At 49.6% G+C, this 22,733-nt stretch overlaps 7 protein-coding genes across 7 annotated transcripts; 2 read left to right on the forward strand and 5 right to left on the reverse strand.

The window, feature by feature from the left end:
- Positions 1 to 1,216: 1,216 nt before the first annotated feature.
- On the forward strand, positions 1,217 to 1,960 carry FSUBG_5518 (uncharacterized protein; the record flags this gene model as incomplete). The annotated part of the gene is made up of 1 exon (XM_036683623.1): positions 1,217 to 1,960. One exon carries the CDS (start codon positions 1,217 to 1,219, stop codon positions 1,958 to 1,960), a length of 744 nt encoding a protein of 247 aa, XP_036539030.1.
- A 391-nt stretch (positions 1,961 to 2,351) lies between these two features.
- Positions 2,352 to 5,719, reverse strand: FSUBG_5519 (tRNA(Met) cytidine acetyltransferase; the record flags this gene model as incomplete). Its single annotated transcript, XM_036683624.1, has 4 exons — positions 2,352 to 2,562; positions 2,613 to 5,402; positions 5,462 to 5,647; positions 5,703 to 5,719. 4 exons carry the CDS (start codon positions 5,717 to 5,719, stop codon positions 2,352 to 2,354), a joined length of 3,204 nt encoding a protein of 1,067 aa, XP_036539031.1.
- A 773-nt stretch (positions 5,720 to 6,492) lies between these two features.
- FSUBG_5520 (DUF1713 domain protein) lies at positions 6,493 to 7,554 on the reverse strand (the record flags this gene model as incomplete). Its single annotated transcript, XM_036683626.1, has 2 exons — positions 6,493 to 7,172; positions 7,227 to 7,554. The coding sequence occupies 2 exons, from the start codon at positions 7,552 to 7,554 to the stop codon at positions 6,493 to 6,495; spliced, it is 1,008 nt and encodes a 335-aa protein (XP_036539032.1).
- A 929-nt stretch (positions 7,555 to 8,483) lies between these two features.
- FSUBG_5521 (SYM1) lies at positions 8,484 to 9,117 on the reverse strand (the record flags this gene model as incomplete). The annotated part of the gene is made up of 3 exons (XM_036683627.1): positions 8,484 to 8,830; positions 8,885 to 9,045; positions 9,098 to 9,117. The coding sequence occupies 3 exons, from the start codon at positions 9,115 to 9,117 to the stop codon at positions 8,484 to 8,486; spliced, it is 528 nt and encodes a 175-aa protein (XP_036539033.1).
- Positions 9,118 to 10,075: 958 nt separating this feature from the next.
- FSUBG_5522 (nucleosomal binding protein) lies at positions 10,076 to 10,907 on the reverse strand (the record flags this gene model as incomplete). The annotated part of the gene is made up of 2 exons (XM_036683628.1): positions 10,076 to 10,457; positions 10,516 to 10,907. 2 exons carry the CDS (start codon positions 10,905 to 10,907, stop codon positions 10,076 to 10,078), a joined length of 774 nt encoding a protein of 257 aa, XP_036539034.1.
- Positions 10,908 to 11,674: 767 nt separating this feature from the next.
- FSUBG_5523 (uncharacterized protein) lies at positions 11,675 to 13,232 on the reverse strand (the record flags this gene model as incomplete). The annotated part of the gene is made up of 3 exons (XM_036683629.1): positions 11,675 to 12,127; positions 12,186 to 12,560; positions 12,993 to 13,232. 3 exons carry the CDS (start codon positions 13,230 to 13,232, stop codon positions 11,675 to 11,677), a joined length of 1,068 nt encoding a protein of 355 aa, XP_036539035.1.
- A 3,969-nt stretch (positions 13,233 to 17,201) lies between these two features.
- FSUBG_5524 (Het-c heterokaryon incompatibility protein) lies at positions 17,202 to 20,183 on the forward strand (the record flags this gene model as incomplete). Its single annotated transcript, XM_036683630.1, has 5 exons — positions 17,202 to 17,325; positions 17,383 to 17,940; positions 18,011 to 18,190; positions 18,239 to 18,783; positions 18,834 to 20,183. The coding sequence occupies 5 exons, from the start codon at positions 17,202 to 17,204 to the stop codon at positions 20,181 to 20,183; spliced, it is 2,757 nt and encodes a 918-aa protein (XP_036539036.1).
- Positions 20,184 to 22,733: the final 2,550 nt, after the last annotated feature.

A 22,733-nucleotide genomic window follows, 5' to 3' on the forward strand; every position in this document is an offset into this window, starting at 1 on the left:
TGCCTTCGTTTGCTATTGTTCATACTCTAGCTGCCATTATGATCGGGGTGAACAATCCACGAACATCTCTTGTTCACAAGTGTATTTCGTCTATAAGACTCATCCAGCACAACAATTTCAGATCTAACCATCCTACAAGACATTAAGTTATCGACGAATCAATAACGCAGTAAATTCCGTGGCCCTTGCAGAAAAGAAAGGAGAAGAAGAAAAAACCAGAAGTCAGCATGTGTCGCGAATACGTCGCTTTATGCCCCGAATGTTGGGTCACGGTCACCCTTGAATGGAAACATTGCGGACCTCATATTAACGCAGATCCAGAAGCAGCTCGCACTGAAAATGGTCACCTAATCCATCCTGTCGCATACTTTGTGTCTCACGATCTTGGAGTCGTTCAGGAGGTTTGTAGCCCACTAACCCCAGAGACTTGTCCGAACGAAAGCTGCACCAGCAAGACTCCAGTTGGGAACGGAGAAAGCTCTGAAAGGCGTGCGTTATGAGGTAAAAAGTAAGATACGAGCATGGATATGGATATGCTGTCACTATTCACCTTCATATTGCTGTTGTGCTTCTCGGTCTGTCACATACGACCACAGCTCGTGTAGAATACGGGGTCCCGTCCGCTCCCCCAGAGTCAAGCCACGAAGCGCCGGATTAGTAGTTGGGTCGGTGACGACCAGCGAATACCTGGTGTTGTATGTTTTCTTCTGCTGATTCGTGTTCTTTTTGGTGGTTTGAAGCTGTACCATGATAGTTGGATTTTGTTGTCTTGAGTCAGTCGCCCACCATCGACAGATACTCAGAAACGTTAAACACTTAGAGACAATACTAATACAAGAAATGACTCGATACTCTCTCATAATTTGCTTTAAATCGAATTCTGTTCCATTGTGAATAGTCCAGGCCATGGACAGGAGCCAGTGGCTACATGTTCTCCAGCGAATCACGTCTTTGTCCTCACATAACAACTCCCTGCCACTGCTACTGCTACTCAATGTTCAGTTTGCCACTGTCTGTTCAAGTCTCAGCTGTTCACTTTGCAGAGTTCGTTGTCCAACAGTTCTGCTCTCTTCTCTCACAGAATGCTAGTTCTCAAACCCTTCCCCTTCCTTACACATGCCCTTCAGCGATCAACAACTTATCCATACCCGAACTACAGTTGTTACCGCGATTCTTCAGCACGAACTCCTGGAAACCACCGAAAATATAAACAAAAATGTGCCAAGAGGTCGTCCAACAATGCTGCCATTGCGGTGACAATATTGGTATCTATACCATCCCTTGTCACAGCTGGTACGTCGAGGCACAAATGGCTCACCGCGAGCGACGACATATCCCGCCAACATGGGACTGTGACTATCGTATGAAACAGTTCCAGCCTATGCTCACAGGTTGTCACAATAACGATACCTGCCTCTCGTGGTTTGGAAACATCCTCCCGGGCTTTGGGGGCGCCCGGAATGAAGGCCCTGAGATCAAACTGGCCCGTGAATATGTGGCTCATGAGAAGTTGGAGGAATGGGAGGACCAGTTTGCTCGTGAGTACTTCCAGAAGAAGCCTATTCCTCCTCGCAAGAAGCCCGAGGGTTTTATGTCCTTGATTCGCCAGGATATGATGGGAGACCTTGAATCTGTCACATCTTTCGACGGTCTCGAGTCTTCAGATACAGATACAGATACAGACTATGGAGAAGGGAGTAGTAACCAACATACTAGTCCTGAAGACAGTTATGATGCTGACAGCGAGAACTCAATTCAAGACAACAATATATTCAACGATGCCGCCTCCAACAAGACCTCTGAGGTTGACCCCGAAGATCTGTTCTACGGTGATGTCCCCGACCGTACCCGTGATGTGAAACCCAAAGTCGTTCAAGCGTATAACGGGCCGGCCGTCTCTATCATGAGCCTGTTCTTGTCTATGATGGACTTGGGACGTGATGGTGATTTCGTTGAATGAGAGGAGTTTCTGGGAACGACATTTGGGCAAACTTCTGCAGGAAAGAGCTGGGCTTCCCTGGTGGAAGAATGAGGATACTCGACTGGAATTGGACGTAGAGTATTTGCCGTTTTGGTGGTAAGACCATAGACTAGAGCTTTGTAGCACAGCAACAAATTGATACCCCTGATTTTCACGCGAACATCATTGCCTAACCGATAGTACTTGTGATGCAAGCTGACCTCTCTCTCATGTAAACCCTGAGTGACAGCCTTGACTCAAACCATCAATAATCCTCCTAAGTTGACAAATGCAGTCATATTGAAACAGTATATTGATTAAACACGTCTGTCTATCGAGAAAAACGCCGTTCCATGTGCCAAACCCAACTTTAGGATATTCTTCATCACTTTCACGCCGACTTTTTCACCCTCTTGCTGCTCTTCTTCTTCTTTTCGCCGAATGCCTCCTCATAGACCTCAGCCGCTGTCTGACCGCCGGCCTTTCTCTTTTGCTTGGCTGACTTTACACTGACCACAGGGTTTGACTTGCCCTGCTTTGTCGCACTCAGTACCTGTTTTTCCGCCTCTTCCCAAGCTGGAGTATCTCCCTCAATCTCATATCTATTCTTTGTTAGCAGATGTCCTTGCATGAATATCTTAGTGTAGCTTACTGGTCAAGGGGCAAAGAGTCAATGAGCTCTCTTTGCTTCTTCTTGAGCTCCCTCATTGCTTCATCACCACCCTCTTCAAGTTCGTCGTCCAATGTTGTAGTCAGAGGAACGTAACGCTCATCGACAATCTCATCGTCGTGTGCGCCACTAGCATTCTCACGACTCACACCAAGACGCTCAACCTGGGGAAGATCTGCGCCAACAGCTTCGGAGACGAGACCGCCGAAGTGCTTAGTGATCTTTCGCATCATCTTAATGAACATGGCAAGAGCTTGAGAGGTAGACATGTTGAGCTCTTGGGCAACCACATCGATATCTTTGCGCTGCAGACCAAGAGCCAGCATGACGGCTTGCTGGACCCCTGATAGAGTGACGTCTCCCTTGATGCGTCCTGTGAAGTAGAGGTGGGCGATGGTTGGAACAAGATCGAGAACAACATGGTAGTCAAGCATGTTGTTGGCATATGACTCGAGTCGCTTCAGGTCGAAAGGGCTCATATAGATATCAAGATCAGCCTTGGTCAATGGTTGAACTTCAACTGAGTCCAGTTGCGCTCCCAACTTCGCAGCCTCGTCGATACTAAGGGCAGTGATAGGAGTGAATGTGCGGAACTGGTAAGACAGGAGCGACAGGAAACGCTTCTGGAAATCTCTGGAGAAAGCCCCGAGCCAGCTTCGGTCCTCACTGTTCTCAAGCGGCCGCAGCATGACACAGGTATGCTCGCCAGTCAGGTCGTTGGCAGTCTGTCTCAAGTAGACGGGCGCGAACGAGGCCTTCTTCCAGAATTTGTGAAGAGGTTGCGTCAATCCGTAGCTAACACCAACATAGTCGAGTCGCTCGGGTTTCTTCTCTGACAGCTTGGCGAACAGGGGAGGCATCTTATTGATATCCCGAACCTTGATGTCGTCATCGAGCAAGTTGGCGTTGGCGAGCTCAGCATCAGTAACTCGAGTCATTGCCCCCTCCATAACCTGATCCTCGTCCTCAGACAGATTGGCGAAGCGCCCCTCGTAGTAGTCAACGAGCAGTTCCAAAGCCTTGGAACCGTATCCCATTGAAACATACTCAGGGTTTGTGGCAATACGAACAACTCGAGCACCAGATAGGGAAGCGAATTCCTCATCTTGGAACTGCTGGCTGACAAGCCAAGGAATGAGATCACCAGATGGTCGCTGCCCTCGGCTCAGACTGTTAAGGACGCTCTGTCTGCTGATCTTTCCTTCCAACGAAACCTGAATGACACACAGAGGCTCGGGTAGTCTGGCGCTGTCCTCAGAAACAGGAGGAACAAGAACGAAAAGCTCATGTGCAGGGGCATCACTCATGAGTTGAAGGTCGTCAGGCGAGTTCTTGTAGTGACTAGCTACATACAACGCAACCATTTGCTGAAGGAACTTCTCGGACACAGGGTGGAAGGAGAATAAAGTATCTCGGTTGACGTTCAAGAGCTGACATTGTGTAGGGTCGGGGCATCCGTTGATATTCGACTTAGCCTTGGGTAGAGTCGCGTCGAGGCAGAGAACCGTATTGAGCCACTTCTCGACAGCATCTCCCTGGCCATATCGAATAGGCTCAGATAAGGTAATCTCTCGCAGCTTTCGTCCCGCCTGGAACTCCTCAGTCTTTGAGGTCTTGCCAGTTGATCGATCAGTGATCTCCATGCCCTCGCCAGCTGTGGAAGCAGTGCGCGACTGGTCTCGCAACTGTTTAATGAGCTTGAGAGAAAGAGATCGACCTGTACCCTCATAACCGTTGATGGTAGAGGCCATGAAGACAAGATAAGGACCCATGAGCTTCTTCACAAGTGGCAGGGGAATAGCCGCAGCCTCATCGATAACCACCAACTCGGCCTGTCCTAACACGTGTGCATCTTGAGGGCGAATGTACTGAATGGTCTGCCTGTGTTGTCGGTGAATGTTGACCCGAACAATAGCCTTGTTGAAGTCGGGGTTTGTACTCTGAATAATGGAGTAATCGGCGTGGTCAGCATAGCCCAACTCGTCAAAACCCTTGAAGACAAACTCAAACAGAGTCTTCAAGTTCTCAGGCGAAGGAGAGGTAATGAAAATATTGCTGTATCCATACGCAACAGCAGCTGCGACAGCGACACCCATTGCCGCAGACTTTCCACGACCACGAGCAGCAGTTAGAGTAACCGTGCTCCGTAGAGTTTTCTCGGCGATGGCATCCGTGAATGTGATAAGAGCCTTGGCCTGGTCGACAGTCTTGGCGAGAGAAATAAGAGGTCCTACGGGCTGTCGTCCCTCGTTCTGCTCCTTCATGGCCTCAAGCTCAATTTGTGACTCTGTCTTGGGATTGTCGAGGTCTGGAGGAGGAAGCTTCTTCACACCCTTTCCACCCGAGATAGGGAGAACGTTCATCTCATCATCAATAACCAAGCAAGAGTTGCAGCTTCCCAGAGAGAGAATAAATCTCTCGTTGAAACGCGCCACTACATCGTCGTGGGCCTCTGTCCTATAACGCGAGTGGACATCCATTGACAGGCTGTAAAGCTGCTTCAGACTGTTCATGCCCTTGAGGAGCAAAACAACTAGTCCACCACCCTCGACAGTTTCGATCGTTCGGGCAAGAATGTTGGGGGTAATGGCCTCGAAGTCCTGGAGAATACACATGCCGAAGGTCTGACCTAGGATCTTGTCGGTCTCCTTATAGTAGGTATATCGGATGTTATGTAGCGATACGAACAGCTCGAAGGGGTCCTCGGTATTGGCTTCTCGAATTCCTCGCTTAATCTCCTTCTTGATCTTTTGCTCGCGCTTCTTTCGGTGACTGTAAAATTTTGGTTAGCTGCGTCGCATCGAAGGAAGAGATTGTCAAGATCTACTTACCTGGTAAATCCCAAGAGCTTGTTCTTGTAAGCCCAAAGAACTGATTTGTTCTGCTTGATATCAAACTGGGACATGATATAATGCAGACGCACGATCACGTCCTTCGACCTGTCTCCCACCACGACGAAAAAGCTTCTCTTCTTTTCTTGCAGGCCATTTTGAATGAGCGCTGGAATGCGCGAGTCACTATATCGATGTCAGTCAAAGCTATTCACAGTCATACCATAGCATCAACACTTACACCGCCTTGCGCTGCATCTTTTCAGATTCTGCTTCAGACCAATTGTTCTGAAAATACGCTGGCGCAAATGCGATCTCGTTTTCGAGGTGGGCCCCAGCGTCTCAAAAATCCAAAATTTTGGCGGTCGATAAGTTTCTGCCGGGCGGTGAATTTCGGTGAGATACTTTGGAGTGGGGCCTCCGCCACTAAGGGACCAACCTAGCTTCACCTCAGTCACCGAGAACTCTAGTAGAGGTTGAATGCAGCGGCGCTTAGTGTTTAAGAGTCGCGTATGATTATTGTTTATAGTATGAGGAACCTCAATATAAAATACCTTGGCCACTGTTGATTGACTTTGTAACTCACAAGATTTTTCTTCGACCTATTGGAGGCTTTTCTTATGAGCTATAGACTCTTACTGCATACCCAACAGCAAGCCATATATATTCTTGACGTATCAGTCACAACTCATAAGCTTTGAATATCAGATCGACGTCACTTGAACCAAAATTATGTCTGAAGACCAGCAGGTGAATTGTACAGCTATTTATACATGATTCGCGTATCTGAGACTGAGGTCACCACGGAAGATATCTCAACTCATTTGAAAATGATGATTGTTACCTGCGCGAGTCTATGGAAACATAGGAAAAGTCTCAAAGCGCAATGCCACAGCCCAAACTCAATATGAGAGATCTTCTTCTGCAATGCCCAGACACCACGAATGAAAGATGTCCTTCGATATGCCCCGTATGCGAGATATCAAAAAGAGGAACATGATTCGAACAACCAAAGAAATATGTACATATGTCTAAGTTCGATCCAACTTGCGGCGCAGGACTCGCGTCCTCTTCATAAGCTTCTTATACTTCTTCTTCTTCATCCTGAGCTTTCGTTGTCGCTTCACGCTGATGGCGTGCATGTCTCGACGACCCTGGGCCTCGTCGAACTTGAGCTGGCGAAGTGCTAGACGCTCGAGGAAGCTTCGCGGTTGGGTGTCCTGCACAATCCGAGGACTGTGGGCCATAATACGGACTTGGCCGTCCGGATCGATGGACTCCTCGATGGTGAAAAGAGCCTTGTACATCCGGTGTTGGGGAACGTCCTCGGCGGCTTCGATATCGGCAACGGCACTATCTGCCTGGCCGGCAGCCTGGGGTTGAGGCAGAGGTGGAGGTCGGAAAGGCAGGAATTCACCTGACATGGTGTCGATCTGGAGGTACATGCTGGACTCGGTACCATCGGGGTTCTTGATATCAACCTTGTGCATCCCTTCCTGACCCTCGTGTCCACCACCAATGGTCATCTGAGCCATAGGCCCTTCCAACTGATCGATAGCGTTGGAGAGAGTGGAATCTGTATCGGCCATCTTGTTGTTTCTGGTTCGGGAGGCAAAGATGGAGGCGAAGTGCTCATCGGAAACCGCTCGGGGCATGGTCTGAGTAACCGAGATGGGCCTGTGTAGTGAGAAGAAACTTGATAGTCCCAGAGCTACGACAATTAGCAACCGTCATTTCTATGGGCTATGTATATCCAAAGCTTTACCTTCTTGTGACATGTGATGCGTGTTGGGGACGCTTGGCAACTTTCTCATAGAAGCCGCTCGATCGGAAGCATCCTTGCTGCTCTTTCGCTTTCGCTTCTCATTGCCAGACTTGGGTGATGTAGCAGCAGGCACCGATTGACCAGCCGAAATCTCGCTGGCACCGTTGTCAGATTTCGAAGGTTTTGAAGAAGAACATCGTCGCTGCTGATTTCGAACAAAGACGGGAGTGGTCTTTGAAGTGGCTGAGGCGAGGACGGAAACGACACTGGTCTGAGGGGTCGAGGAGACGGCTGAGGAGACGACTCGGCGCATAGATGAAGGCAACATGATGTGTTACCAGGCGCAGAGGAGCCGCTGCGCGCGAGAGAGGAGGAGAGGGCGGGTTTGAGGGTCAGGATGAGTTCCTGATGTTGTTCGGTTCTATCTACAAAACCCGGATTTGGCCGCTTGGGAAAAGGCTGCGCTGCGATGGGCCAACGTTCTGACGCTAACTATTTGTGGCCTAAGGCAGCGATAACGGCATTGATGCGTTGAGGACATAAAAAGCATCACATTCAGAGATTGGGATGAGAAATAAAATAGAAAAGTCTGTAGTATATATATCTCAGCAATTGTCTAGGTTCTTGATCATAAGTCAAGTATACAGTCATATGTCTCCCACTCTCTTTTTGGCTAAGCAGATCACTCATGTGACCCGTTCAAGCCAACTCATGAGATGTTCATGATCCAGTTTGTGCCGTGTTTTTGTCTACCAGCCTATCGTTGTCTTAAGCATGGAACATACCCCAACCAATGCACCCAGTTTCATCACGGGGCTTCTCCGCAGTTTTGACAGGGCAGCATCAAAATGGCGGAAACCGAAGAGCTACAGCGGCTATCATGGCTTTTACCCCTCTGAGTTCGATCAACTTCCGATGGACACCTCGGAGATCGATTCCCGCTTTCTCATGAGGCTTGGCAGCCCACCTCGTGCTCGTACTGTAAGATAACTCGAATGAGACGACCCCATGTTTATCATGAAAGCCAAATAGCGGTTTGAGTGGCTTATTATACAGGGGTTCGGTGTCTATCGAAACATGGTACAGATCCTGTGAGATTGCTGTTTGTTTTCCTTCCCTCATCGCTATATACTCCCCAACCCGTGAAACGTATCCAGACGATTCTCGAAAGAAACATCAATCCATCGGGGCTACAAAAACCCTTCTATATCTATGTGAAAAGAACTGGCAGGCAATCTGCAAAGCAAGGGGTGTTTCTTACTGCGAGTTGACCCAGCTCAGGTAAGAGTTCCAGCCAATCGCTATGATATTGGCAAAGAATAGACGGTATTGCAAGGGAATGAGGGAGAAGTTGATGACCTGGACGGCAGGCCAGAGCATCCAGTTGGCCTTTAGGGCAGGCCACCAAGCTTTGTCGATTCGTTCCCGTGCACTCTTCCCCTCCATTGTTGCCATGCTGCCAAGGAATACACCTATCATGACAGGTGCAAAACCAAGCTGATCGCAGGCGACGCGAGTGAGAACCTCTGCCTTCTTGTTCCCCGGCACGTTGACCCTGCGTGCGAGGAAAGCGAACCATGTTGTAGCAACTGGGCCGAACACAACTGTAAAATGTCAACGATTGCCGAGCTGTTGGGTTCAATGTTGGAGGAACTCACAGCCACCGTAGAGAGCCATTCGACCTGTTCGGACTAGATCATGCTTCTCAACGCCTTTCTTTTCAACGAGCTGCTGAGCTGTGACATCGCCTGTGGCAAAGAGAAATGCAGTGGTAACACTCTGAGTGAGCAGTGGACGCGCAGCCAATCTGGCGTTGTACCTAATCTTATATGAGTATTGAGTTGATATTTGACAGAGTCTCTCCAACTAACCAACGAATGAATGAAGCCATGGCTGCTTTCAAGAACCGGTTCGGACGGAGTCGAAGTTTAATAGTCCCTCGGAGTAAAGATTATCGAAAACCCGAGCTGTTGGTAACAAGCCACAGCGTTGGATGGAGAAGATAGTGGGTGTTCGATTTGGGTGAGTCGAGCTAGGAGAATAGCTGGTTGTAGAAGAAGAAAGGTTCAGGGATTGGGAGGACTGAGAAATGAGAGCAAATTTCTTATGAAAGACAGTTTTCATAAACAAAATAGAGAAACCTAATGCTATGCAGATGCACGTTGAAATTACAGCTTCAGATTCAAGAAAAGGTAATCGAAGCTGCAGTGGGCATGACGTAGTCTTAGCAAATGCGCTGTGATAGAGGTTGGCTCGTGGTATTTAGCCTCTAAACTCACAACCACCATCAGAAGCTTGACCGCGACCTGCCCGGGGCTCCAGACTTTTTGTGTCCCACTGCGGGAGCTGGCGATCTTCTAGGGGCACGCTCCGATAAGGACGCAGTGGGGGTTACATGCACACCGATAGCTGATTGTGGAATGATGTCTCGTAATTTATCGCTATAGCGGTATATATATGCATAGGCTTGCTATCCCGCAGTGACAGGAAATGCGGAGCTGCCAGTTGAGGTCAAGGTTACCCCAAGAAGCTAGGATATGGCCTGGAGAAAGTGGCTTGATATAATAAATGAAAGTTTGTGGATAGATATATCACAGGTCTGTATACGACAACCCTGCCAGACGAGCATGCGGTCTGCACAAGGTTGAATCTAGAGCCTTCGTTGAAAGTCGAAATGTCTTAGTATTGCTAATTGCGCTTGATAAAAGGTGTTCAGCTAATGTTGGTAGCTAATATCCTCGGGATACGATGCCCTTCAATAATCATTTTGAGTCTAGCTGACACCACAACTGCTCATCTGACCCAGCTGATCCATCCCCTCCTCTTAAGAATATTCCACCTTTCATCCATCATGAGGCGCTCCATGGAGACGCGGGTTCATCTCGTGATGGAGGGGTATTTGTCCTGTTCCTTCGATTGTTCTTCTTCCTGACATCAACAACTTCTGGCTGCGCCTCAGCCTCCTGCGCAGCACTCTCGGCACGCTGTAGCGTCTCTTCGGTCTCGTCATCGTGATACATGTTCTCTTCATCCACAAATAATGCCGAATAATCGCCATCTCGTCGTTCCCGTAGACGATCAAGCCATGGTAGTTCTGGAAAGTCTGGGCGAAGTCGATGGTCACAGTGTGGGCAGTCAGGAGGCAGAGTGCGCCAAGCGAGCCATTGTACGATACTATGGACAGCAAGACCCGTGTAGAATGACTCCAAAGCGATAAGAAGATGAATGACACTGAAGTAGTTGTTAGTTTGTACGCAAAGCAATGTACTTCTGAATGGGGGACTCTGACAAGTTGACAAGAAGGGGAATAGTGGCATAAGCGGCCAGCATACTCAACGACGCCAACTGGTTATTCGAAATCCATGTAAAGACCAACACAACCATACAAGCTGCCGCTAGTACCACATCAAAACCAAAGGCCATCACAGGGTGTGAGAGCCTGTGCGCAAGTCCATCGTCTCGTTCTTGTCGACGAAGGAGGAACAAGCTTCCACCAGAAGAAAAAGCAAGCGGAACCAGACCGACCGCAGGAGCTGCTTCGTTTGACAGAACTCCGTGAGCAATACAGAGGGGAAATGCGGGGAGAAATGAGGCGATCGCGACTAAGCGAAGGGTCCTGTGCGAAGCAGGCGGCTGGTGGTGAGTCGTGGAATCAGCTTCTGAAGGGGTGTCACTGGGCATTTTGAGACGATTATGATGAACAAAGAGACTCAGCTGCAAAAGGAGAGATGAGCCAAATTGCTCTTGCAAGAAGATGAATTATCTCTGTGGTAGTATTTGCAAAGCGGCAGGAAGGGACTCGTGATTAGACCCTTGTAAGTGAGGCCTGGCACTATCATGTGGCCTGACCAATGGTGAAGGGACAAAAGATAGCATAGCTGCTTGAGCGTAGCAATTGGTTCCTCCAAGCCTAGGTAACTGTAGAAGACCTTCAGGTAAAGTCAAACCCCAGTATTATTGTTCAAGAACAAGAAGTAGTGTTATCAATGGATTCATTACTATAAATCTTCTTTGTCGTCTTGGAAAACGAACGACTCGTTATCAAGTCAGGTACGCATTGGGGCTTCATTACGCGACAATTGTTCACTGTTTCAAGAGGGATAATAAGATTTAATGATAAATCATTGCTATCATTACGGCATTGCTGTGCACGTCCAAACAACATAAACATCATACAACTCAGCAATCCCTCCAACTGCCCAGCCATATCGTCGATCAGTCCCTGGTTTTAACCACCCCTAAGCCCTAACATACCATACCGTCTGAGAACGAGTACAAGCAAATAAGAGATGCCCCCAAAACGCCTATAGAGAACCCTATGTATATAGCACTCTCCTTAGGTATCATGCTTCCCCGCAGTAAATTTGCGACAGGAGCTCAACGGAGAGTAAAGAAAGCCGAAGCATATCAAGTGCTTGTCAAGAAAGAGAAGAAAAAATGAAGGACACTCAAGAGCTCTTAGTCTTCTTGCGGCCCGACTTCTTAGGCTCCTCCTGGGGCTCGGCAGCGGCAGCCTTGGTAGATGTGCGTCGTCGCTTCTTGTCAGGGCTAGCAGGGGCAGGCTTGGCTTCTTCAGCGGCGGCAGCAGGTGTGGCTGTCTTGCGCTTACGGCCGCCAGTGGCCTTCTTGGGAGTCTTAGCAGGGGTCTCAGCTTGCTCAGGCTCGTCAATAGCGGGAGCCGCAGCCACAGCTTGGAGCTGTTCAGCAATGGCATCCTGGTCGTCGGCAGGTGCTTCGTTCTGAACAGCGTCCTTAATCTCCGACATGGGGACGTTGAAGTCCTCGGCGTACTTCAAGGCTTCCTCATCAGTCATGTTCTTGGCCAGAGGGTTGCCGTGCTTGTAAGAATGAACACGGGCATTGTACAAGCGGAGGTTGTACTGATAAGCATTGTTCCAGCCCTGGGACAAGTTAGTGTCAACTCTAACAGGAGTCCATATTCAACATAGAGCGGCTTACCTGTTTCTCTTGGGGACCCATGTGAGCCCAACGACGTTGGCCCTCCTCTTGAACGGCACCCTTAGGTGCCTCAGAACCAAGGTCATTGGCGATGATGGATCGAGCATGCTGCATGTAGAGGAAGTAGGGAGTCAAGGGACGCTTGGGCGCGTTAGGATCAATAGTTCGCTTCTTGCGCTCCTTCTTCTCCTCAACAGGAGGAGCCAGCTCAGGAATGGGCATTATCAGCTGCTGAGCGGCATGCTCGAAGTTGGCGAGGAGGTTGTCCTGTGAGCCTTCGGCAGTTGGTTCACCAAGCAAGAGATTTGTCTGACGAACATAGTCGGTAGTGAAAGATCGGAGAAGCTCAAGAATAGTAGTTAACCGTCCAACAGCCTGCAAGGTAATGTTAGCAATGTCCTTTGTGTTTCTCGAGGACTAGAAGTGACAGTGATGAAAGGTCGAGTGTAAGTGGGTGGGGAGCTTGAGTGGATACGAGGACGCGGTGGCCATAGCTCTGTAGACTTTGTAAAGACATCGACTTGTCAACAACCAAGTCAGAGCGCGTCCCTGATTCATAAAGGCATAGCGCAGTATGAAGCAAGGTCGACTGATAAGGAAGTGAATCTCCAAACATGGTCTGGTTATGGCCTTGATACAGCGACCGCTCCAGGTCCCTCGTTCTGTCAGAAGCCATGGAAGACTCTACCGACTTGATCAAGAGATACACCGTGGCATAGGTAGGGTGGGGTGTGGTTGACACCTGGGTCCTAGTGTTCGACGGAGGACGAAAGACACGAAAAACAAGATGAAATGGTGTAAACCTACCGAATCTCTCACGCGCAGAAAGCTATCTGCCTCAACGACGCGTTGAGGCATAACAGCCTGAGGCTGAGGAACTCCAACAGGAGGAGCCATGGCCATGGGCATCGCAGGCTGAGGAACAGCAGCAATGGGCTGCGGGTGCTGAGGGTATTGCTGAATGTGTTGAGGGGGGATAGGAACGGGAGCAGGCTGCTGCTGCTGCTGTTGTTGCTTCTCAACAGGTTGCTTCTTGGGGCGAGCCATGATGATTCTGGTGATGATATTGGGGATAAAGGGTTATGTTGTTATTTGAGCTTCTGGTGCCTTTCACCTGAAGTTTTACGCCGATGATTTGATGGGACGCGTTGAATGAGTAGTGGGACGCGATGCGCTGTTCTGTTACTGCAATGGAGTGTCCAAGCGTGCAAATCCAGGTGGTTTTGGCGCGTTGAGGGGAATGGAAATCCAGTGATTCACTGAGAAGTGCTGGAAAATGAGGGTGCTGGGAGTACTGAAGAACGGGGGAAAAAGAGAGAACAGGCGCGGGGTGGGCGATGCGCTGAATATGTAGGGGCCAGCACCAAGCGCAATCAGTAAATGGCTCTCCAGGCGGGGACGCAAAAAAAAACGGCAGCGCCTAATAAAAATAAAATCAGCGCCCGCCTTCCTACCCGAAAAAAAAAAAGGGAAAAGCTGCAGCAGGCGCGCATTCTTAGTGGCCAACCACTCGAGTGACCCTCCAAGTCCAGCCAGCACCCGAAGCACAATGGCGAAAATTTCATCACCTCAGGGCGGGGGCCTTGAAAACGGGGCTCGAGGGATCGAAGTCGATTTTCTCTTGGGACTACAGTAGCACCCACGGGCTGTCCTCGATATTCCCGCGGCACCCGATACCTCTGGAGCTCAGTGACCTCTTGCACCTCTCAGTAGCCTCACCAGATTTCCCCCTAAGTCGTCAGCTACCTTACCTTACCTCCCTGTACTTACCACTCTTATTCAAAATAAGGCAATCCATCCACGCCTTCTATTACTAAGGGCATAATGACCACTGTAGCACCTGCCTGATAATTATAACAGAAGATGCAAGTGCCAGCACTGATAGAACAGAATGCAAGAGCCATTCAACACAACAACATCAGTGCCTTACTCGTGACAAGCCTCCAAGACTGAACCCAAACGCTCCAAGTTGGGGTCTTTTCGCGTACATCACTCTTCTCTCACTCATATAAAACCAAAACACAACAAACGCAAGCCCCCGGCGCGCAAACGTTAAGAAGGTCAGACGAACTTTTGTGCGGGCAGCAGCGCTGACTGGTCAATCAGCCAGTCGCAGCGAGGGAACAAATTGTCCGCCCGCGCTCAGTCGTGCAGCCTTTTGGGTGCTACTGATGCAAGTGCGGAATTCACAATGTTGTATGTATCGCGACTGTACTCGTCTAATGTTTTTCAGTATTGGGCTTCAGAATTAGGCATATTCCCTAGAGCTTTCCTTCGTTGAGGGTGTTGTTATTGTGATACTACAGGTGTTGGCTGCTTGTGCATCGCAAATTCGTTGTCAATTTCGACTTACATCCGAGTTGAGGGCCCTCGCAATTGCAATCCTCAGAGCTGTGATATTTCAGCGATACCAACGAAGGACTCCTTCAGCGGCTTTGCTAGCGCTTTACGTGACCCTTCTCAGGGCATGCTGAAGCGATGTGTCACTGTCACACCCTACGGAGTGTGTTGCCCTCCACTCACCGCTTCTCAAAACCCAATCCGAGGGTGCCGTCACTGGAAAGCTGCTGAGGACGCTGGACGTATGTCCAGGCGGGGTCATTCCAGCACCTTCACCCTTGACCTGTATATTTCAGCACGGTGCACCCAGGGGCACATGGATGGAATGACGACCACCACTACGGGCGGCTCAAGGTTCGAGTCTCTTTTTCAGGCACTTGGCGCCCCCCCAACGTCTCGCTGTGCGACAGAACCTTCGCAACTCTCAGCAGAGCCCAACCCCAGCCGGGCCACAGTCTTCCTATTCCACCCAAGTCACCTGAAGCAGGGTGAGGTTGATTGTTTGCTCGCGTCAAGTCCCGTCTTGTGCCCTGAGCTTTCTATTCTAGTTTATACGTAACGTTATTGTTGATTAGAGTGCTGAGGTCCTGGTTTTAACCGTAGGGCTTCAGCGCATCCAGGCAATTTTGCCTTCAGTGCTCTCCATTTCCACATCATAGCCCAGTATTTTCGCCTTACAGCGCGGTCGTGAAAGTCCCCAAGCCGCCATCAGATGGTTTCAGCAGTACCTGCTACCATCCTGTGAAGAGAAGTGGTCTGCTAGCCCAGCCTTTGCCTGTAGTTCCCAATCTTCCGAAGACATGTAGCATTAGAATCTCATCCACCTAGATGCTGATAAGACTACATCGCGTAGTGCCATGAACACTTGCTAGACTTCCACCGTACTCTCATCACTGGAATACATCGTTAAATCTTCAGGAGATGCGAAACAACCACCTCATCACGTTGTTTTTCACCACTGGGTATTTCGTCCACTATCTTGGTCTCGTGAGCCCATGTTCAAACACCTTGATGGTTCTAATCTACTCTATGATATCGTGTAAACTCTTTAACCTTGACAGACACCTCGACCCCGCACAGTCATGGATCGTATATAAAGGCATAGGGAAGACATGTCTTTACCGAAAGGTCCTTTCCTTGAGACAGATCTCGTTGTTCATATGGCGGCCCATACCTTACCGCCAGTAGCCCCATGTTCGTTCAGAATATTGTTTCGCTGCATGACTACACCAAACATCCTGTGAGAATAACCAACTGGTGATTAGCACATCAAACGCGAGCAAACGCGCGATGGCCTTGGTATCCTGAGTCAACATCACACGTCGCTACAAGGTTCATTCTTCATACACTCAGTTCTGAAACTTGGCAGTGAGACCATTTCTTAGTATGTCTCCCGCGCCTTATCAAGTAGCTATACTTGTGTCTGGTGTCTGTCGCCGATAGAAGTCAACTGTTCTCTCTTGTCGCATCTGTGTCTAGCAACGAGACGCGATGAGGGGTAAAACGGCCCCTCTATGTCACCGAAAGAAAACCAACAGATGGCTTGACGGGCGGGATCCTTGATATATGTGCTATGACAAGGTAAGTATTCGGATCTTCAGAAGATGGTCATGATATCCAGAAGCCTTTCTGATGTCCTCTGATCAACCTACGTTCGGCTTATCTCAACCGTTACCAGTGCGAAAGCTAATGATTGATCAGTGATCAACTGCGTTATTCCTTCAGCCACGCGCCCTCTTAAGCTTGATTCGACAACAGTCGATGGTCCCGTCGGCTCGTGTTACAGACCCCTGCTACTGATGATGGAGGGGTGAGGTACTTGATTTTGCGTGATCATTACACTCAATGGCAATGTATTGGACCCCTGTCACAGGTTGCAACAGCTCCCCCAAGCTCCTCTACCCCTCGATGATTCTCTGACAAAAGTTGCGGGCCCTGGGCGCGTATGATTTCATGCTTGGCATGATGAAGCAGACCAACCCAAACCAGACCTGACCATCCTCCCACTGCCGACCATGCCCAGCGGATCGCCGGGAAAAACTGGACTTAGCAGGATTAAAGCTGCTATTGTCAGAGCAGGCCAGCTCGGGAGGGAGCCCACTATCGTCCGTCCGTCTCAGTCTCACCATTCTGCTGTGTTAGCGCTGGACATGTGCAATGCAGCGAGGTGTGATGGTGGCTTGACTTGTCTTGTTAAGCTTGTCTTGCTCATCCAAGGTTGCAGCGCATGCGATTGGTATCCATGGAAATAGCGTAGGCAAATAAGGTCATCTCTAGTGTTTCGTTTCTGCTAGTTTGCCCTAGGACTCCCACTGTCTGTCACTGTTATTACAGAGAGCACGGGCTTCTTATTCGGTTGCCAGCTGAAGCTGCGTCACTTGGAGGCCCAGCCAGACTGAGGTTGCCCCTCAGCTCCCCTCCTCCACCTTTAAGCATAAGACAAGGTAATGTACCTTAGATCCCTACTAATCTTCCGCCGTCTCCCTGTTTTTTCCCTTCTCCTCCTCCTTCAGAACAATCCTCCCCCGATCCTCATTCTTTTCCTGTCTTCAAACTCCCTGAAGATAATATCGTGTTCCCTCTGCTAGCTCAGAAGGGCTTCTTTCTTCCCTACCTTTGCAACACAACTAGCTAACATCCTGGGATACTCCCAGCTTGAGGGCGTGAACCACAGTCATGTCCACCTTCAGATCTCACAGCCTCCTGGTGGGGCTTGTTATCCTCGTTGCTCTGGCTTCTCCAGCCTTTGCTTTCGGTGCTGGTAACATTGCTTCAATCTCCAAGGTCGAAGGCCAGAACTGTGGGTGATCATAACCACACTATCTGCCCAGCAGTGGCTAATCAAGCTCTCTTCTAGGGCGTCACGGCGATATCACCGATGCACTCTTGGTCCTTTCACAGGCTAAGGCCCTCAATGGCAAGAAGTTCAACAAGATCAACGTTTCGCGAGTCTACTTTGGAAACTGGCTTCGAGATTACTCTCAGGCCATCGATGTCGGTACTGTCAAGTCGGTCTCTGCTGAGGCCATCCGTCTTCTACTCTGTGTCCTCGGTTTCATGACCTTCGGGTACGGCTCTGGAGAGTTCGAGGTTACCGCTGAGCGACTCGGATGCTACCGCCCTGAAGACCACATCGACAACCCCAAGGACTACGCCGAGAATGTCGATGCCCGCCAGTATGATGAACGCCTCCGTGGCCCAATCGACGAGGATCGAGAACTGGCTATCGATCCTGAAACCGGAATGAAGAACTACATTGCGAACGAGCGCGCACGTATCATGACCTCCGCTAAGCACGTCAAGAAGCTCTTTACTGGTACTATCGAGCTTGGTCGTCGATACAAGGACTCTCAGCGAAAGGCCGACAAGTACGAGGCTCTCCGCCTCATGGGAACTGGATTGCACTGCCTGGAAGGTCTGTAATACCGAATCTCTCAAGCCAATTGGCTTGTTTCTAGGGTCATATAAAGCTGACTTGTCTGCAGATTTCTTTGCCCACAGCAACTACTGTGAGCTGGCCCTCATTGAGCTCGGCGAGCGTGATGTCTTCCCCCACGTTGGCCGCAACACACAGGTCGAAATTGAGGGCGCCCGTGGTCCCGTCTATCCTATTGTCACCGGCACTTTCGGTGGTGTTGATTTCTTGCACTCAGTTACTGGTGAAGGTTGGTTCTAATGCTCCATATCGACAAGAGGAGAGCTAACAGATTCAGTGTCCGACAAGCTCACTCAGAACGAAATTGAGGAGCTCGAGGGTACTCTCCAGCAGGGTGCCAAGTCTGACACCAGCATGCTTCGTGATCTTCTGGATAAGATCCCTGATGGCATCTTTGGGGATAAGCACCAGAGTGACCGGGTCGACGAGCTCCAGAACAATGCAGCTACTGCTCAGATGGAGAACACCACAGTGTCTCCTCGTGATCCCGAGGAATTCACCGCCTACATCCAGAATGTCTTTAAGCAAGTCATGCCTGCTATTGAATTCCACGACGACATCATGAAGAGCATTTCGGGTGCCATGGAGAAGATTCCTATACTCCCCAAGATCATCGAGCAACTGGAGGAGCAGCTCTCCGTCTTCATCTTCTCCATCATTGCTCCTTTCATTGTTCCTCTCATTCAGCAGATCCGCAATGAGCTCAAGACTGGTTCTGATGAGATCATTGCTAGCAGTGAGCGCGAGCAGCACATTGTCTTCAACGACGATGATTCTAGCAACCCCACTCACTCCATGCTTTCCAAGGATCACTTTTCCAACGTAAGACAAGCCACAGAAATGATTGTATTCAGCAACTAACTTGCATGTAGATCTTGAACGAGATTGCCGGCCGAAACGCTGCTTCGGTGGTGCAATGGGTTGTTCCTCAGCTTATGGACGCCATCGATGACGAAAGTGTCGACGTGGATAGACTCCTCGACGACATCGTCAACGGTGTGATGCATCATCCTGCTCAGCGTGACCTCGGAAACCGCAAGGTTCAAGAGGGTCGTCGCCGCTCCTACGAAGGTGTCAAGGAGTGGTGGAACAACATGGGTGACCGCCAGCGTGATGACTACCGTCAGAAGCTGACCCGAGAAGGCGTTCAAAATGGTGAGAACCACAAGGAGGGTGTTGTCGACACTGGTCACGGTCACGGATGTGCTGGCAAGCTCGAAATGCGAAAGCTGTATGGTGGTGGCCCTGAGACCCTCGAGGACAAGATTGCTGGTGCTGCGGCCGACGCTATCTTTAAGGGTGCTACCGGCGCCATCTCTGGCATGGTTGAGCAAAACACTGGCTACAAGATGCCCTCGTCTTCCCGTAAGGAGGAGAAGGAGGAGGGTGGTCTCAGCGGCTTCCTCAACCAGGCTGGCTCCATTCTCGGAGGTGCTTTCGGCAGTGACGAGACTAAGAAACAGTCCAGCAGTCACCGTGAGGATGATGGCTCCTATACTAGAACTGAAGTAGAGTATGGTCGCCACGGTGATCGCTACGGCCAGGCTGAGTATTCTCAGACACAGCGCCCTGATGGTAGCCAGCAGTCTGAGTACCGTCGTTACGAGCAGCAAGACTCCTCGGACGGCCGTCACGCCGGTGGCTACGGCTATGAGGAGCGAACTGAGACTCACCAGAGTTACTCTGGAGGCTACGAGCAGCGTACTGAGCGACATGAGTACTCAGGCTCGACTGAGAGTCATGGTCGTCGTCATGATAATGATGACGGTGGCTACGGCGGTCGTCGTCACGATGAAGGGGGCTACGGTGGTGGTAGCAGCTACGGCCGACAGGAGGAGAGCAGCTATGGCGGAAACAGTGGTTACGGTCGCCAAGAGAGCAGCTACGGTGGCAACAGTAGCTATGGACGTCAAGAGGAGAGCAGCTACGGCCGCCAAGAGCAAAGTAGCTATGGTGGAGGTTATGGAGGAAGCCATGAACGCCGTGATGAGGGCGGATATGGCGGCGGTGGTGGCTATGAGCGTCGAGAGGAGAGCGGCGGTTACGGTCGCCGTGAGGAGGGTGGATATGGGGGTGACGAGTACGGACGCCGAGACGAAGGTGGCTATGGCGGAGGTTCTGCTGATGAATATCTTCGCCAGAGCCAGGGAGGCCATGGACGTGAGCGCCGTGGCAGCAACGAATATGGCGATAATGGCTATGGTGGTGACCGCCGTTGGTAAAACTGTTGAACAGCACTATGGCTGGGAAAACTATCAGTGAAGGGAGTTCAACATCATACTTATTAGATATCAGAATGTCTGGCTAAATGAAGGAAAAGAAATGAAGGTAACTGCTGAGTTAGTTGCATGTGAAATACATATGTGCATCGTTTCGGCTGTCCCACGAGAGCTTTGTGAAACAACCTTTCTCTACGGATCTTAAGTTCTGTGGTAAAGATACTTATTTGAGGATATCAAAGAGCATCCGAATCCCTTTTCCAGAACACGCCTTGAACCCTCGTACAATGCCTGAGTACACGAAGCCATATGCAAGGCGTACTGAAGTGCGAGTTTGCATCAGGATATTGTAAATGACCGCGCTTGGCCTTCTTCCTCAGACTGTGCATTGCTGATCTGTGCAACATAGACTGGAGATCTCGCTGCAGGCAGTGTCCTATCGTAGTGGTCTCCTCTTTACTACCTGCACAGTATGAGCCTATGCTTGTTGGTTCTCACGTCTGAGTGGCATTGGTTGTCCCCTCCATCACGCTTGTGTTGGCAGTCTCAATGCAGTGAGGACAGAATGTCAGCGTCATGAATCATGACATTGTAACACGTCAGTAAATGTAGTTTTCGTTTAAATGTCCCGATGTTCTCATGCTCGGATCCTAGGTAGTGAGGCACAGACAGATCCTCATGGATGAGACCTTCCTTATCTCTGAGTGAGATCCGACCCTGAAGGTATTGAATCTTTCTGCCTCAGGCTGCAATGATCTGGATACCTTAGGGTCCACTTTTGATTACGTATTACGTCAAGTGGCGTAGCACGAGGAGGCCGGGATCTTCTAACCTCGAACAAGCTCTTACAGGGATGCGACAGGGGGAACTTTGTCTTTGTCCGAATTCCGAAGTTCTGCCTTTTCTCGTAGGAATTCAGTCAGAAGCATGAACTGCCAGTATCTACAGAGTATAGACATACAAACAGTGGATATGGCTGTATGCTTCTTATTTGAGTATGAATTGTTGCATTGAAATTCTTTCACGTTTAATCGTCATTCCTAAACTTGATACCTGTTTACTACGTAGGTGCCGTTTACCGAGATAGATCCAGCCACAAGGACCCTCGAATAAAAGATAGGCATTCAAATTACCTACCTCGGCTTACTCCCAGGATATCGAATGCAGTGTAGTGAGTCGCGCACCCTGAACGTGTATGGTCGTCTCATTATGACTCCAGGGTTCATCAAATGACAAGGTCCTTTAATGAGTGGGCGACAGCGCTTGATTGCCCTACCCGTTTGTCTCTGACGGTTCGACGGGTGTCAGCCAGTCATTGGCGCCCAGAGACATAACCCTCCTTATCCATCGGGGAGTAGGATTTTGAGTACGCTGCGCCTCCCCGTCTCCGCGGAGGAGAAGAGTGACACAAGCAAGGGTTTAAAAGAGAGCGAGGGTAGGGAATGGGCCTGGTCGACAATAACCACGATAACTCGCATCAGCAGTGGGCGGAATTGATTGTCATCGACGGATCAGCAATACTGTATGTATCTACGTACCGCCGTTGATCATTGAGTTTAGGTTGCAGTGGATAACTGAACGTGTCGCGGGAGACAAGCTTTGGTCACAGAAGCTTGGCTGGGTACAAGGTTATGTTAGGTTAGATCCGAACCGTTTTGTCAGGCCACTGAGTTCGAACTTTTATAATAGTATCCGGGATGTGCTCTGAGAGCTTTAACGAGTCATGCAAACTCAGTGACGAACTGCTTTCTATCTCTGGACCGTCTATGGATTGACTGGCATATACTATGTTTGAAACTTGACGTCGCACCAGGCTTCATCAATTGACTATTCAACTGTCACCGTTACAGTTAAGCTCACGGTAACTCCCTTGTATCTTAACTCTGTAAGAACCGCGGTCAGACGTGGGTGATGGTGAAAAACTCTTTCAGCCTGCATGTCTACGGCTTGCGTCCGAGTGATACGGTAAAAATATCCATGTCCTTGGTGGTGAGAGATAAAAAAGGGACATTCAAGGATTACGACTGCGGGTCAAGTATCCCAATGCGCTCAAGTCTTGACCAACAAGCTTTTGGTTTGTGGGGAAGTGGACGGGACAAATCTTGACTGCCTGATCTTATCCTTTTCTATCCTTACCTATTCTAAGATAAGTTGATGTGATTGATGAGGAGATGGAGAGGAGGGAGGGCACAAGCTTTGTTGTACCACTAATGCAGATTGCTCTGTTAGGTTATTCTAGACTGTTTGCTACAGCATCTACTCTCACACTTGTCTGATATCAATAACACCAACTGGAATTTCAAAAACCGAGACATTGGCTTGCTCTAACTCACCTGGACCTGGCCAACTCCGTTATTATTCCCGACTCGGGTTTTTACAGGCATCCATCTGGTCCTAAAGTCCGAGCCAAAATATGAGTTGGGCTGTCTAATTGGCCAACTCTGAAAAGTCACTGAGATTATCAGAGACAGCTACATACCAGATCAAACACGACAATTCTCTTGATTTTAATGTTTCCCAAATGTTCGGGTCGTCAAGAGATAGCCGGCTTGG

The sequence above is a fragment of the Fusarium subglutinans genome (genome assembly GCF_013396075.1).
Source record: "Fusarium subglutinans strain NRRL 66333 chromosome Unknown NRRL66333_c0000054, whole genome shotgun sequence".
NCBI lineage: Eukaryota > Fungi > Ascomycota > Sordariomycetes > Hypocreales > Nectriaceae > Fusarium > Fusarium subglutinans.